The sequence below is a fragment of the Monodon monoceros genome, unplaced genomic scaffold (genome assembly GCF_005190385.1).
Source record: "Monodon monoceros isolate NGI ecotype Baffin Bay Population unplaced genomic scaffold, NGI_Narwhal_1 Super_Scaffold_12, whole genome shotgun sequence".
Lineage (NCBI taxonomy): Eukaryota > Metazoa > Chordata > Mammalia > Artiodactyla > Monodontidae > Monodon > Monodon monoceros.
The window spans coordinates 62,699,004-62,716,781 of record NW_021703768.1 but is presented as its reverse complement, the minus strand read 5'-3'; the positions used below and the strand labels follow the sequence as shown (position 1 = coordinate 62,716,781).

General features: G+C 41.5%; 1 protein-coding gene across 1 annotated transcript in view; it reads left to right on the top strand.

Annotated features, from left to right (window-relative positions):
- Nucleotides 1–13,076, top strand: part of ARSB (arylsulfatase B) — a 175,612-nt gene extending 162,536 nt beyond the window's left edge. Inside the window, exons 7-8 of the mRNA XM_029217193.1 lie at nucleotides 8,945–9,067; nucleotides 9,845–13,076. Coding sequence (XP_029073026.1) covers nucleotides 8,945–9,067; nucleotides 9,845–10,110 — 389 coding nt within the window. The 3' untranslated portion in view covers nucleotides 10,111–13,076. The remainder of the gene's footprint in view (nucleotides 1–8,944; nucleotides 9,068–9,844) is intronic.
- The last annotated feature ends 4,702 nt before the right edge of the window (nucleotides 13,077–17,778 follow it).

Sequence of the window (17,778 nt, the reverse complement as noted above, 5' to 3'; positions counted from 1 at the left end):
GGTGTGGAATGAAATGGGGAATAACTGTTAATGGTATAGGGTTTCTTTTAAGAAAATGTTCTAAAGTGTATTGTGGTGATGATTGCACAACTCTATGAATATGCTAAAAACCATTTAATTTTATGCTCTAAAGCAGTGAATTGTATCATATGTGAATTGTATCTTTATAAATCTGTTAGAAAAAATAGTTCAGTCTTTAAAAAACATATTTAAATTCCTCTTGTGTCTTCCTACTGATGAAGTGGAAAAGCAGCAATTTCTCAACCTTGTATTTAGTGCCTTGACATTGTTTCACCCCATCTTCCAACTGTCTCACCCAAACTTCCAACAGCAGTTACATCACTGTGCTTCAAATGCATTAATCATTGGGACTGCTTTTCTCATTCTTCAATCTAAACTTCCCTTTTCTACCTCCAGTTTATCCAATTTTTAGTCGTTGGTTGATTCAGTAAAGCATTGTTGAGCACTTATCATTGATGTGCCAAGGCACTGGGCTAAGCTTTGGGGTTATAGAGATGAATCCGACTTAGGCCATACCCTATATATTGTTTTACACTAGAAACGGGGAGGAGTGGTAGATAACAAAGGGATGCACCTTACAAGTCTTTACCTAAAGTCTCACTTCCTTCCTCAATCTTTTCTCTGTGCTTCAGCCTTCATCAACTTCTTCCTACCATGACCTTTTTGTAATATTTACTGTTTGGTTTTAATCATATTCTGTATCATGCTGTTATTTAACCATTTCATATATAATCTCCTTTCCTCCTAATTAATTTGTAAGATTACAAATAATAGAGCCCCTGTGTGTTAGTTTTCTATTGCTGCTGTAACAAATTACCACTAACTTAGGTGGCTTAAAATGACACAGATGTATTATCTTTCAGTTCTGTAGGTCAAAAGTCCAACACAGGTCTCACAAGGCTAAGATCAATGTATCAGCAAGGCTGTGTTCCCTTCTGGAGGCTCTAGTATAAAATCCATTTCCTGGCTTTTTCCAACTTCTGGTGGCTGTCCACATTCCTTAGCTTATAGCCCCCTTTTCCATCTTCAAAGGCAGCAATGTTGCCTTTGAGCAATCTCTCTCACTCTTCTTCTGGCCAAAATTCCCTCTGACTATAGTCAGAAAATAGTCCCTGCTTTTATGGACTCATGTGATTAGAATGGGCCCATCCAGATAATCTGGGATGATTTCCATATCTCAAGGTTCTTACACTTAATCCTATCTGCAAAGTTTCTTTTGCCAAGCATGGTGACGTATTCACAGGTTCCCGGTGTATTTGGCTATGGGCATCTTTAGTGGTCATTATCCTGCCTACCATACCCTCTTTTATACTTCTTTGTATTGCATATGAGCCTAACACTGAGAAGATAGATGGAAAAAGATATACTATTCAAAGACTAACAACAACAATGACAGCTAATACTGCAATATCTATACATCAAAGTAGACTTAAAGAGAGAAAACATTATTAGAGATAAAGAAGAATTTTTCAAAATTATAAAAAGAGCAATCAGGGACTTCCCTGGTGGTCCAGCAGTTAAGGCTCCATGCTCCCAATGCAGGGGGTCCGGGTTCAATCCCTGGTCAGGGAACTAGATCCCTCATGCCACAGCTAAGAGCCTGCATGCTGCAACTAAAAGATCCTGCATGGCGTAACTAAAGATCCCGCACGCCACAAGGAAGATCCTGCATGCAGCAACAAAGATCCCGTGTGCCACAACTAAGACCCGGTGCAGCCAAATAAATAAGTAAATAAATAAATATATTTTTAAAAGGGGGGGGTGATCAACCAGAATTTTACTTCTAAATTTGTAAGCATTTAATAATACAGTCTCAAAATGTGTGAAGCAAAAAATGACAGAACTAAAAGGAGAAATGAACAAATTCTAAATTATCGTGAAAGATTTTCAGCATAACTGTCAGTAACTGATAGAACAAGCAAAGAAACCAAAAAGTCAGTACAGATATAAAAGATTTGAACAGCATAGTTAATAAACTATGATATTGCACCCAACAACTTGAGAATACATGTTTTTTCAAGTAAGAATGGAATAGTACACAATTGACCATGTGCTGGGCCATGAAGCAAATATCAACACTTTTCAAAGGATTTAAATCATATACTATACCTCTAAAATGATTCTAAACTTAAAAGTTTATTTTTAAAACTCAAGAAATATATTTTCTAACCATAACGGAATTAAACTGGAAATTAATAACAAAAGGATAACTAGGAAATTCTTAAATGTTTAAGCATTAGGCAATACTTTCAAATAAACCATGAGTCAAAAAGAAAATCACAATGGAAATTAGAGAATATGTTGATCTGAATAATGAAGATGCATATTTAAAACTTGCATGATAAAAAAAAATTGGTGCTTAGATAAAAATATATAGTATTAAATGTATATATCAGAAATGAAAAACATGCTGAAAATCAATTATTCAAGAAGTTATAAAAGAAACAGCAAATTAAGCCCAAAGAAAATAGAGGGAAGAAAAGGATAATGATAAGAGATGAGATTAATGAAATAGAACATACTACAGTGAGGATCTAAAGCTCAAAAACAGGTTGTTTGAAAAAACTAATAAAATCAATTAACCTTTAGCAAAATTTATCATGGGAAAAAAGTGAAAAGGAGAAATTGCTAATATCAGGAATGAAAAGATGGTATTACTACAGATGCTACAGGCATTAGAAAGAGAATTTAAAAACCAAAAGTTTATATGAACTAGACAAATTCCCAATAAAATACATTTTATCAAAACTGACAAAAGGAGAAATAGAAGATCTGAATGGCCCTATATCTGTTAAAAAATCAATAATTTAAAACCTTCCCCAAAAGAAAACTCTAGGCCCAGATAACTTCACAAATGAACTCTTCAAAATATTTAGGGAGTAACATTCATTTTACACAAACTCTTCAGGGAACACTTCCCAATTCCTTTTATAAAACCTATATAACCTTGATTCAATAACATGATAGGAACATTACAAGAAAAATTTTAGAGCAATTTCTGTGTTGAGCATAGGTGCAAAAATCTTAAACAAAATGTGAATATTTGCTGGCAGATATAATCAGTCATAAACAAAATGTGAATCCAGCAATATATAAAAAGGATAAACATCATGACTAAAAGCAGTTTATCCCATAACTGCAAGGTTGGTTTAGCATTTAAAAATCAATAAATGTAATTCATTACATTAAAGGATAGAAAAGAATAATTATATAATATTCTCATTTTATGCAGAAAAAGCATATGATAAAATTTAACAATCACTTATGATAAAATACAAATTCTTAGTAAACTGGGAATAGAAAGGATCTTCTTTAATCTGATAAAGTGTATCTACAAAAATTTTATATTGACATCATACTTAACAGTGAACTATTAAAAGCTTTTCCTCTGAAATCAGGAATGAGACAGATATTTGCACTATCACTACTTTTATTCAAAATTATACTGGATTTTACCACCTATTTTACTTTGCCATAGATCCTTTTTTTTTAACTGAAGTGTGGTTGATTTGCAGTGTTGTGTTGGTTTCTGGTGTGCGGTAAAGTGATTCAGATATATAAAAAAAATTATACTGGAGATTTTGTTCAGTGTTATAAGGTAAGGAAAGGAAATTAAAAGATGTAAAGATAATACAGGGAAAAACAAATGTTATTTGTGGATGACACCATATCATGTGTAGAAAATCCCAAGAATCCATGAACAAAGGATTAGAATTAACAAATGAATTTGGCAAAGTCACTGGATACAAGGTCAGTATGTGAAAAAGCCAATTGTATTTTTACATACTAGTAACAAACATTAAGAATGTGAAATATATCTTAGAATTTATATTAGTATCAAAAAACATCAACCAACTGGGAGTTAACAAAGGATGTGTAAGACCTCTACACAGAAAATCATAAAATGTTATTAAGAGAAAAATTTTAAAACCTAAATAAATGTCAGGATCCACCATACCCGTGAGCTATAAGTCTCAATGTTTTAAGGCATCAATACCCCCAAACTGATCCCTGAAGTCAGTATCATTATAATCAGTATCCCAGCAGCTTGTCTGGGAAATTGACAAGCTGATCCTAAAATGTATATTGAAAATACAAAAGGCCAACAATGATGAGATGACTCTTGAAGACCAATGTTCACTGTAGGATGGCTTATGCAGTTGACCCTTGAACAATGTGGGGGTTAGGGACAGCAGCCCTCTGTGCAGTTGTGCAGTTGGAAATCCGTGTATAACTTACAGTCAATGCTCTGTACCCATAGTTTCTCCATATCCACAGTTCCACATCCATGGTTTCAAGCAACCTCGGATCCTGTAGTATTGTAGTATTTACTCTTGAAAACAATCCATGTACAAGTGGACCCATGCATTTCAAACTCGTGTTGTTCAAAAATTTTACAATTTGTATGGAAACACAAAAGACCCCAAATAGCCAAAGCAATCTTGAGAAAGAAAAATGGAGCTGGAGGAATCAGCCTTCCTGACTTCAGACTATACTACAAAGCTACAGTAATCAAGACAGTATAGTACTGGCACAAAACCAGAAATATAGATCAATGGAACAGGATAGAAAGCCCAGAGATAAACCCACACACATATGGTCACCTTATCTTTGATAAAGGAGGCAAGAATATACAATGGAGAAAAGACAGCCTCTTCAATTAGTGGTGCTGAGAAAACTGGACAGCTCCATGTAAAAGAATGAAATTAGAACATTCCCTAACACGATACACAAAAATAAACTCAAGGGCTTCCCTTGTGGCGCAGTGGTTGAGAGTCCGCCTGCCAATGCAGGGGACACGGGTTCGTGCCCCGGTCTGGGAAGGTCCCACATGCCGCGGAGCGGCTGGGCCCGTGAGCCATGGCCGCTGAGCCTGCGTGTCCGGAGCCTGTGCTTCGCAACGGGAGAAGCCACAACAGTGAGAGACACGCATACCGCCAAAAAAAAAAACAAAACTCAAAATGGATTAAAGACCTAAATGTAAGGCCAGACACTATCAAACTCTTAGAGGAAAACATAGGCAGAACACTCTATGACATAAACCACAGCAAGATCCTTTTTGACCCAGCTCCTAGAGAAATGGAAATAAAACAAAAATAAACAAATGGGACCTAATGAAATTTAAAAGCTTTTGCCCAGCAAAGGAAACCATAAACAAGACGAAAAGACAACCCTCAGAATGGGAGAAAATATTTGCAAACAAAGCAACTGACAAAAGATTTATCTCCAAAATATACAAGCAGCCCATGCAGGTCAATATCAAAAAAACAAACAACCCAATCCACAAATGGGCAGAAGACCTAAACAGACATTTCTTCAAAGAAGATATACAGATTGCCAACAAACACGTGAAAGGATGTGCAACATCACTAATCATTAGAGAAATGCAAGTCAAAACCACAATGAGGTATCACCTCACACCAGTCAGAATGGCCATCATCAAAAAATCTACAAACAATAAACGCTGGAGAGGGTGTGGAGAAAAGGGAACCCTCTTGCACTGTTGGTGGGAATGTAAATTGATACAGCCACTATGGAGAACAGTTTGGAGGTTCCTTAAAAAAATAAAAATAGAATTACCATATGATCCAACAATCCCACTACTGGGCATATACCCTGAGAAAACCATAATTCAAAAACAGTCGTGTACCACAATGTTCATTGCAGCTCTGTTTACAATAGCCAGGACATGGAAGCAACCTAAGTGTCCATTGACAGATGAATGGATAAAGAAGATGTGGTACATATATACAATGGAATATTACTCAACCATAAAAAGAAACGAAATTGAGTTATTTGTAGTGAAGTGGATGGACCAAGAGTCTGTCATTCAGAGTGAAGTAAGTCAGAAAGAGAAAAGCAAATACCGTATGCCAACACATATATATGGAATCTAAAAAAAAAAAAAAAAAAATTGTTCTGAAGAACCTAGGGCAGGAATAAAGACGCAGACATAGAGAATGGACTTGAGGACACGGGGAGGGTTAAGGGTGAGCTGGGATGAAGTGAGAGAGTGGCATGGACTTACATATACTACCAAATGTGAAATTGATAGCTAGTGGGAAGCAGCCACATAGCACAGGGAGACCAGCTCCGTGCTTTTTGACCACCTAGAGGGGTGGGGTAGGGAGTGTGGGAGGGAGATGCAAGAGGGAGGAGATATTGAGATATATGTATACATATAGCTGATTCACTTTGTTATACAACAGAAACTAACACAACATTGTAAAGCAATTATACTCCAATAAAGATGTTAAAAATAAATCAAAATAAAGTAGGATCATTTGAGGAAAAAAAAAACCCATGTTGTTCAATGGTCAACTGTCATAGCAAAAATAAATAAATAAGTAAAGTAACCTAAATTCCCATTAAAAGGGGAATGCATAAATAAAATGTGGTAATCTTATGCAGTGAACTACTAAATAGTTAAAAAGAATATATGTATACATGCATAATCACTGAGCTCTAAAAACACAGTAGTGGATGAAAAAGCAAGCTGCAAAATATGTATAGCATAACACATACATGTACATTTCTAATGTATAAAACTACTGTGTATTATTCCTTGACACACATATGTGTTACTGTATTTTTAAATGGCTGAAGGACGCACTGAAGTCGTGACAGCAGCAGCCTCTGGGGCAGTGGGGGAAGGGACTGGGATTGAGGATGGAGAAAAAGGAGTCTGTCACTTCATCTTAATTGTTCTACTTCCCTTATTTTAAAAAAAAAAGGCAAATATGACACAATGTTAACATCTGTTCATTCTGGGTGACAGCTCACAGGGTGTTAGTTATATTATTCTTTGTGCTTTGCTCTTTGTTTAATTTCTCAAAATGAAAAAAACTTAAGTTGAGATAACAGCATCTTTCATCATTTAGTCTTAGACTTATTTATTGTTTAGGTATTTTATGTTTCTGTTTGTTTTAAAAATAAATGTATATAAACATAAGTATAGCTGAGACAGCTAAATTTCCTTCCTTTGTTTATGTTCACAAAGCGTACTTGTTTTATTTAACATTTTTTGCTATCAAAATGTGGTCTTTATATACAAACTTGTGAGTAGTAAATCATGAGGGCTCACAGTTCTACCACAGTCTGTATATTAAGAACATACTTCCTATGGTAGACGTCCGCATACACCTCGATCGCTAGAAGCATCCGTTTGTACTGGAGCCAAAATAGCCACAAGCAAACAGAGAAACAAGAAGTCCAAAAGATTTCCTCTTTGGTGCTGATGATTTGTTGGTACTGATTGTTAAGACTGAAGGTCTGAAACCACCAATGTTTATTGGCTCAGTCTGCAGTATGCCTCTCCAGGGTCATTCCCACCAGATTGACAAAACAATGAAACTCCCGGGGCATCCCTGGTGGCGCAGTGGTTGGGAGTTCGCCTGCCGATGCAGGGGACACAGGTTCGTGCCCCGGTCCGGGAAAATCCCACATGCCGCGGAGCGGCTGGGCCCGTGAGCCGTGGCCGCTGAGCCTGCGCGTCCTGAGCCTGTGCTCTGCAGCGGGAGAGGCCCGCGTACCGCAAAAAAAAAAAAAAAAAAAAAAAAAGAATGAAACTCCCTGCCTTTTCCACCACTGCCAGTGCTTCCCGCGTTAAGCTGCGTGCAGCACAGAAGTCCCGCTCCGGCGGGGTGGAGGGCACTCTCAAAGTCCTTCATCACATGATGGCGATGCTGGACAGATGGTGGTGAGGGCACTTTTACAGACACATCACACACTACAGCTATTAGTCATTGGACAGGTAGTCTGACAGCCTTTGGAAGTACACCCAAGGTGATTGCTATGACCATATTTGAAAAGTTGACAGATAAATGTGGATTTAAAACAGACTAAATATTAAACAATTAAGCCCTAAGTTGAGGCTTTTAAACATGCACAGGTAGGAGTAAGGTGGGGACCTCCATACCTTGCCTTCAGGGATCCACCAGGGCCTTCAACTAGAGTAGAACTCAGGTCTCTCTCACCTTATTCGCTCCTCCCCACAAGCAGGTGCAGAAGGAAGTTATCCAAAAGAAGGAACTGAGCATGCTCAGTTCAGACCCTTTTGTCTAATTTTGGAGCCAGCCTGTCCCCAGGATATATGTCAACACACAAGCGTCAATTATTAGCAAGCCCTCTCTGACACAGATCTGAAGTTATGTTCTCTCCAATCAACTTTATCAGTAACAAAAGCAATATTTTTAGCTCCATCTCTCTGGCCTCTACCTCTCAACTGGTTCCAAAGTCAAGAGGGGAAGAGGGAGCAGGCACTATTAATTGTGCCCCTCCAAACCTGATGATCAATTAATATAAGACCTCAAGATGATAAATTAATATAATCCATGATACCAACCAATAATTTATATACCAGAATTATCTTATCCGAATAGTTAACTGAGCGTTGCTCACTTACTTTTAGATTTCATAAGTGTGGTTAAAAAAATAAATGTATGTACGATTTATCATGGCATGCTTGAACTCTCATAGCTTGAGACAGACTCCATTAAAATGTGCATTTTATAATGTATTATATTATCTGCATAGGTGTACAAGTATACACAGAGAATGGATTTAACTCAATCATTTAACAGCAAAAACAAAACCTACCAAAGAAACAACCCCACATGCTGTCACAGAACACAGTTCTGCATATGGCCAGCTGTACGTAGGCAGAACATAGTGGTTTTAAGGATGAATTAGTGTTCTAACCTCTTTGGGATTTCCTTTATATTAGTGGTGGTTTATGACTGACGTTTAATGTAACTGGAGCTTTCTGTTTATATTTAATAGAAGATTCATTTCTGTGGCAGGATCCACATTTACGTGCCAGTGTTGAATAAAAGCTACTGTTCTGCAAGAGGGATGTAAAATGTTGATTTATGACGACACATTCCAGTAACAGTGATCTGATTCTTCCAAACCCTCTCACCAGGTCCTGGGAACAGCATGGTTCCGGCAAAGTATGATTCTTCCCTTCCAGAATATTCAGGCTTCAACACATCTGTCCATGCTGCCATCAGACACAGGAACTGGAAACTCCTCACGGGCTACCCAGGTAGAAGGCTTAACATTTCCCACTAGAACAGCTAGGAGAACTTTACCAAAGAGCAACTGCCTTTTGCAAAACATGATCTCTGGGGCTGCTGAATGAGGGGAAGGAGTGTCATCTGGTCCTAAACTTTTTAAAAATTAAGAATTAACTGTAGAGGCGGGGGGAGGGTGAAAGGAAGAAATGCAGCTCTAGCGCTTCATGGAAAATAAGGGTTTCCGATATGCACGACCGTCAAGCACAGCACTTCTAGCTAGCAAAGAGCATCTCTGAAAGCTACATCTTCAACCAATGGTATAGCGGGGGGAGGAGGTTGCTTCCCCTGAGCACATTCTCTAGAAGTGACATCTTTTAAATATTTTTATGGTATGTGGTACGATGGTTAAGATTGTGATGCAATTAAGCAATGTTTATAATGAGGGCATTCTTGGCGTTTGCGGCAAGACAGTCCTTCATCGTTTGTGACTGTCCCATACGTTCTAAGATATTTTAGTATCCCTGGCCCAGACCACTAAATGGCAGTAGCACCCCCTGACAAGTCACTGTGACAACTAAAATTAACTACCACCACCACCACCCCCAGACACACACACACGAGACATGTTTAGTTAAAGCACCAGAAGTCAGAGTCGGAGACAGATCTAGACATAGCATCAAGGGCCAGATTTTTTTACGTGTCCATACCCACAACAGAGCTCAGCCTTGTCCCCCAGACTCCTTCCTTGAAATTAGAACCTGCCTACAATACTCCTCCTCCAATAAACTGTTGTATTTCTTTGCCAGGCTGTGGTTACTGGTTTCCTCCACCATCTCAATATAATGTTTCCGTGATACCCTCCTTGGACCCACCGACCAAGACCTTCTGGCTCTTTGACATTGATCAGGACCCACAGGAAAGGCATGACCTGTCAAGAGAATATCCTCATATCGTCAAGCAGCTCCTTTCCCGTCTGCAGTTCTACCAGAAACACTCAGTGCCCGTGTACTTCCCAGCACAAGATCCCCGCTGTGATCCCAAGGCCACTGGGGCTTGGGGCCCTTGGATGTAGGATTTCAGGCAACCTAAGGGGCAGCTAGAAAGCCTTTCTGTTGCGAGTTGGACTTCAGGCCTTTACTTTGTGACTCTTGTCTCATTGTTCTCCCAACCTGGGTTCACCTGGCCCTTCTCTTGCTCCTAAACCACACTGAGGTGTCTAATTTCAACCCCTAGTACATTTGAGATGCTGATAAAATCTGAACACTTCTGCTGTTGACTGGGGCGTGTGTCTAGAGGAGAGGGTGACTGGCTTCATTCCCTCTTTCCTGAGCTGTGGGACAGCGGGGAACACGATTTGAAAGAGGAAGTTGTTGAGTCTTGGAACCTGGAGCAGCTGGTTCTTTTTGCCTCACAAGTCAGATGTTAGAGTTCCCTCTGCCCATAGCTGGGTTTTATTGGAGTGATTCACATTTCTTGGAACAAATGAAAGGGTCAGACAGTTGTTAATGGTTCTATTGGCCAGGGGTTCTCCCTGTCTGTGAGACATCGTGTTTAGGCATCCCATGTGAGTATGCTGGCTTGGTTCACCCCCCGCTCATGCATCTCTTCACTCACCTCGTCACTCATCCCGTCATGGAGCATAAGGCTCGTTGCATTATTAAGATCAGTGTGGCACCAGGCCTACTCCTTGGTTTTGGTTTTTACAATAGGGAAATTTGTTTTTTCCCCAGTTTTTTCCAGCCACTGCTCATCTTGTCTGGACTGCCTGCTACCCCGCTTCCTTTGTGGTTCTTTTTCTACCCTTTCTTCTGACCCATGTATCCCATGCCTGGGAAGGGTGCTTCGCTTCTCCACTATGAGCACCACTGGTTTTTGGAACACTGCTGAGGCCTGCCTTCCTTTTGCTCCTGACACTAAAGCTAGAGCCCCGCCCAGAAAGGGTGGTGCGTCTGGCTCTGTGGGCATGCTCATGGCAGTGCTTGGGTCTCTGTCATCTGCTTGGTGACTTTTTTTCTAGTTTATTCTCATGAGTGTAGCTATGTCTCATAATATATTCAGTTGCACCGCTCTTCGGTAGCAGTGAGGAGAAACCTTGGAAAAGGATAATATTGTCCTGAGACGATGCAAGTAGGCAATTTGAAAAAGGAAATGGCCAGCATCCGGGATACCGAGCCTTGGTAACACAGATGAAGGTACATCCACGTTTCTCTTATTCTCTCAGTTTTACTGCTTGTATTGAGATTCTGAAGTTGGGGAAGGAGGATGCACAGTTTGACCTGCCAGGTCTTTCTTAGCCCCACCAATGTCCTACTAACGTGGACCAGTCCAGATTAGCTTCAGGAGTGTCAAACTCAGAGAAGTATGTCCCAAAACTATACTCTTTTTTACATTAGCTCCACTGTTTCATTCACTGCCTATCATCAATGCCTGGATCAATGCCTGGTACATGGAAGGCACTCAATACTTAAAAAAAAAATAAATGAATGAATGAACAAATGAGTAAATGAGAAAGTCTCACACCATGGAAGGTGCTAATCCAATGAGCTGAATACGGGGCTGAATATAAATATCTTCCAACCGTAGCTTTTCTGTTCTCGAGCTGCCCTCCAGGGGTAGGAGCACAGTCTGCATATCTGGGAAGTCCAGGACACGCCATAGTGAAGTTGTAATGTCCTCTCAGAGGGAGAGGGGAGAAAAATATGCCTACTGAAGATACTCTTCTGCCAGTAATCCTCAGTCCTCTTCTGCAGAGGACACTAGAAACTGAAACTACCAAGCTATATGATATAGGTCATGGTACAGCCGTTCCTGCAATTCAGTAGCAATATTCTCCGGTTACAACTAACTTGTATTAAAATAACAATGATTGGAAAGAAATGGTGCTAGAATTAATGACACCTGTTACCAACATGTACCCTACTCCTGGGCTGGCATGCATCTGGCCAAAATGCTACTAACTCTCACTCCCAAACCTGTGGTGGATATTATGAAGTAACTGAGCCCAGAGGTTCCTTCCGGAGCCTTCTAACCCCAAGGCTGTAGGTACCATTAATACTATAAGATTGGAGGCCATCACTACATGATACCTATTTGCTCCCCCTGCTGTCCCAGCAGCTGTACCCAGTTAGAGTTTCTTGATCGCTATGTATGATGTGGATGTTCTGCACTCGATGGACCTAAAGAGAATTTTAAAGACTGATTTTTTTTTTTTTTTTTTTTGCGGTACGCGGGCCTCTCACTGCTGTGGCCTCTCCCGTGGCGGAGCACGGGCTCCGGATGCGCAGGCTCAGCGGCCATGGGTCACGGGCCCAGCCGCTCCGCGGCATGTGGGATCTTCCCGGACCGGGACACGAACCCGTGTCCCCTGCATCGGCAGGCGGACTCTCAACCACTGCGCCACCAGGGAAGCCCAAGACTGATCTTTTGGTAACACTTTTATTTGAGATTTTATGTTATCCATAATAGAATGTGCTCATTGAATTTTCTTATTCTGTACAAGAATGTGAACAGATTCACATGCTGTCATTAGAAGTATTAGTAGTGTTTTCTCTGATTTTGTTTACCTTTAAAGAAGTTTTATTTAATTTTTTTTCTTTTTACTACCTGATTGTGCCAGATTTGGGGGACAAAAAAATTAAATTTATCTTTGAAAATGTGTCAGCTGTGAGTATGGGGTTTCCATTTGGGAGATGAAAAAGTTCTGGAACTGGATAGTGGTGGTGGTTGCACAACATCATGAATGCACTTAATGCCTCTGAATTGTATACTTTAAGATGGTTAAAATGTGTAGTTTTAAACCACAATTTCAAAAATGTGTTGACCCATTTATGGTATGTGAATTATAACTCAAGAAAGCTATTAAATAAATAAATATAGCAAAAAATATCAGAGCTAAAAAAGATGTGTCCATCATTGCCCCAAAGACACAAACTATAAAATAGGATATTGGAGGAAGGTCAGGAGAGGGTCGGAGTAAATATAAAGTGGTAATAAGGGAGTGTATTAGTTCTCTATTGCTATATAATAAATTACCCCCAAATTTAGCAGCTTAAAGCAATGAAGATTTGTTACATCACACATTACATGAGAGTCAGGACTTTAGGAGTGGTTTACCTGGGTGGCTCTGGCTCAGGGTCTCTCATGAGGTTGTAGTCAAGCAGTTGACCAGGTCTACAGTCATCTGAAGGCTTGACTGGGGTTAGAAGACCCGATTCCAAGGTGACTCACTCACAAGGCTCTTGGCTGGAGGCCTCAGTTCCTTGCCCTGTGGGCCTCTCCATGGGCTCTCCTCACACATGGCAGCAAACTTCCAGCAGAACCAGAAATCCAGAGAGAGAAAGAGGGAGCTGCAGTACCTTTTATGACCTGGTCTCCAGAATCATACACTGTCCCTTCCACCTTTTTTCACTTCCTTAAAAGGGAGTCACTAAGTCCAGCTCATACACAGAGGAGGAGAATTAGGCTCCACCTTTTAAGGGAAGTGTTAGACTTGTGGACCTATTTGGCACCACCACAGACAACAGAGGAGAATGGACAAATGTAGCTTCCTGGGGTATTGATTGTACAATCAAGTCCACATGCATTTATCAAATGTTGCTATTTGAAGAGAAAGAGTAGAAAAAGCATCCAGCTTTGCTCTTTACTGGTAGAATGACCATGGACAAATCATTTAACCTGCTCTGTGCCTCAGTTTTTTTACCTGATGAAGTGATGGGTTGAAGTAGATAATCCCTAACTTCTCTTATATCCCTAGGGTCCAGAACAATTCCTGGCACATAGTAGATGTTCAATAAATGTCGGTTCATTGACTCTCAACTGACTGAATTCTAATACAATGGTGAGAAATAATAGTGTGCTAAAAATATCCTGAGATCGTGCTCAGTCTTAAAAAAAAAAATCTAATTTGATGATAGAAGTCAGCTTGGTGCTTTCCTTATGGGGAAAGGATACTAACTAGGGAGGGGCGTGCTGAAACATTTTGGGGTTTAGAAAATGCTCTATATCTTGATCTAGTGGTCTTTACATGGGTGTATCCATATGTAAAAACTCACTGAGAGGTGTACTTAATGCACTTTACGGTTTATATGTTGTACCTAATTAAAAAGTACTTTAAAACAAAAAACACCTGCCCTTAGAACAAAAAGAGCACTACATACCTATAAGTTACAAAAATGTACCTGGAACACACAAACATTTGTAAATAAAACATTTTAAATGCTGCAAGGACATCTATTTGAAGAAACCTTTCTGTGAATCCTTTTGAAAACACAAATTTAGGTTTCTGTATTTACAAAACCTGAATACATCGATTTAGATTTCCTAAACTGAGATTTTGTTACCCAGGTTTTCCTGAAGGAGTCACACCCATGTATCGGTGCTGGGGGAGGGGTGTAGAGACCAGGAAATGACACAAACAAGACTGAGGGCATGGCCTCTGGCCCTAAAGGGCTTATGATTCGATTCTGTGGTACCAAGTTATTTCTATCTCAACAGTTTTTAAGAATAATCCAGCCAATACTAAATGTATTGAAGTACCGCTTAAAATCTATTTTTTGTCCAAGTAGAGAATAGTCATCGCTTGTGTAGATTGGTTAATTTTCAGGCCATTCCAAGACCAGCCTGCTCACCCTGGCATCACCCTTGCCGATCACTAGAGCAGGTAGGTTTGACTGACGTAGAGGTACCTGCCACATCCCTTTCACCTTTGCCTCATTGCCATGGGAGCCACCCACCAGATGGTACAAAGCCAAGGAGGAGAGCAGTGACTCACGCTGTCCTGGGCCTGACGTCAGGGCTCTGTGACCATCAGGAAATTGGAGAGACAATTTCATTCTCAAACTAATTCACTCAAGTAACCAGTCATTGAGCTTAAGATATTTCATTTAATAACCGCTATCATTTTTCTGATAATAGAGATAATATGTATCACTGTAAGAATTTTAGAAAATACAGAAAACACATATGAAAGAAAATTAAGCAATCAGTAAGCCACCCACCCAGAGTTAGCCACCATTCACCTTTTTTTTTTTTTTTTTTTGTGGTACGTGGGCCTCTCACTGCTGTGGCCTCTTCCGTTGCAGAGCACAGGCTCCGGACGTGCAGGCTCAGTGGCCATGGCTCACAGGCCCAGCCGCTCCGCGGCATGTGGGATCTTCCCGGACCGGGGCACGAACCCACGTCCCCTGCATCAGCAGGTGGACTCTCAACCACTGCGCCACCAGGGAAGCCCTCACCTTTTTTTACACCCCTTTAAGAGAGGAAGTGACCCACTTCCCAGATTGGTTTTCAAATCCCATTGTGCCCAGCTGAGGTCTCATTGGAGACTCAAGATGGTAGATAAATAAAATGTTGCCATTTTTGGTAATCTTGATTTTAATCCCATTAACGAATTAGAGATGATCCCAGGAATGTTACCCTGAAGGGGCATAACTTCTCTTCTCCCTCCTCTCCCCCTCCCTCCCTCCCTCTCCATGGGTCTCAACAGGGGACCTGGGCACAGTGGGGGCCAGTGTACCATCAATCAAACCAGCAAGTAGGAACCAACCCCTTACTCACACCAGAGTCTTGCAGAGAAGAGCAGAAGGGATAAACACAAACACGTACTCTCCTCCCCTCCTGGGTGAACAGGACTTATTGTGTTTTTATTTACAATAGATGAATCAAAGCTCGGATTGCCCATGTGCCAAGATCTTGTAGCTGGGATCATTCAAGTCCATGCTGTGGAGGCTAGGACAAGGGCAGCTGATGGCAGCAGGGCTGGATGGGCGCACTGGATCAGGCCCCACTCCCAGGAAGCTCACCTACCAGGGAGCACAGATGGGAGACACAGCAGACAGGAAGAGGAGGTCCCAGAAAGGGCAGAGGCGAGGTGGAGGGGGCTCAGAGTCAGGGACAATGCACCTTAGCGCCCGGCAAGGGAATTCCTTTTCCCTTAATTTTTGCTTCTTGTTTTTTTACACCCATGAGAGCAGTGAGTTCTTTCTATATAAACTATTTTTACATTTGATTAGAGGAGCCTCTGATCTGTTAGGGAAGCAGTGGCTTTGGTATGAAAACATTATTGTTGGGGCTTCACAAGGGGGCATCTGGTTTTCCCTGGTCCTTAAGTCAGGGCTCGAGCAAAAGGGTTCGGGTTTAACGCATGCAGGTGATGGAAGTATGTGGCCCCTGACACCCAGAAGGAGGAGAAGGGCCCTTCCCAGGGGCACCTGCTTGTGTTCTGTCACTGAGGTCCGCAGATACTCCTTCCCTGCAAAAGAAGTGGCTCGAGGTGCCCAGGCAACCAGAGCCAGGAGGCCGGCCCACACGGCCCCTTGAGACCCCACCCAGACCTCCGTGGCTCGCATGGGCCCTTTCACTGCTGCGAGTCTTAATGTGGTACTTTTCCTTAAATTCACATTCTTTACTAGGATAAGTACTGTAAAGAGATGCTTTTTTTTTTTTTCTTTCTGGCCGGGTTAGGGTCTTCGTTGCTGCAGGCAGGCTTTCTCTAGTTGTGGCGAGCGGGGGCTACTCTTCGTTGCGGTGCTCAGGCTTCTCATTGCGGTGGCTTCTCTTGTTGCGGAGCACGGGCTCTAGGCGCAGGAGCTTCAGTAGTTGTGGCACGTGGGCTCAGTAGTTGTGGCTCGCGGCTCTAGAGCGCAGGCTCAGTAGTTGTGGCGCATGGGCTTAGTTGCTCCGTGGCACGTGGGATCTTCCCGGACCAGGGCTCGAACCCATGTGCCCTGCATTGCCAGGCGGATTCTTAACCACTGTGCCACTAGGGAAGCCTGAGATGCCTTTTTTAGCACTGTGGTAAGGGGAAAACTAATATCCTGGATAATCATAAAAATACACACAATAAATACTCTTAATAAATATGCAAAATAGATACTCAATAGATAAATTGCTCTTGCATTGGATCTAGGAACTGTTCCTGACATGGAAGGAAAGAGTATTGAAGAGCGGTTAACTTTTTCACTAAATGATTCAGTGTCACCAGTGCCAGGGCTGTGACTTTGGCAACACTGGCCTGGAGACAAGGAAACGCCCCGAGGGCCAGCCGCCCGTTCAACGTGTGCCCAGGGCCCGGGCGGTGCTGGGTGGTGCTCCATGTGACTGGTAACTCTGCTTGCTGATGTGCTGCTGTCCCCTTTGCCTGCCATGGCCTCCAGGAAGAATCACAGCTGCACTCTTCTCCCAACAGCTTGTCTTGCTTGTGTGCCTGGAGACCCCAAAGCAAGGCAAGCATTCGAAATGAGGTAAACATATAAGCACAAAGAAGAAACCAACATACACATCCTCTGCACATCCTCTGCAATACAGCAGGAAAATCACAGAGGATCCGACCACAGGAAGAAGTCAGGAAAGTCAATAAACAAGTTGGAGGAGATGCGACATACAGAGACGAAATGTTTAGAAGAAATAAACACTGAGGGGAGGAAAAAAGAGGCAACCTGGAAGTTCTTGGGTTAAGAAGTTCCCTGAGCCTTCATTTCCAGGACTGTAATCTGTGGTCCCAGGGACCATAAAGCCACCCTCCCAGGAGACTCTGTGTCACAAATGCCTAGAAATTTCTCCTGCTCTGCCTCACAGCCCTCTCACACCCCCTAGGTGCCCACGTGAGCCTCATCTGGTACTGTAACGTAGCTCATCAGGGATGTCATATCTTGCTAATTATAGAGGCAAGGTAAGGAATTAACCTTCCTTGAGGACACGCTGTATGCCAGACACAGTTTGACTTTTACAATAGCTACTAAAC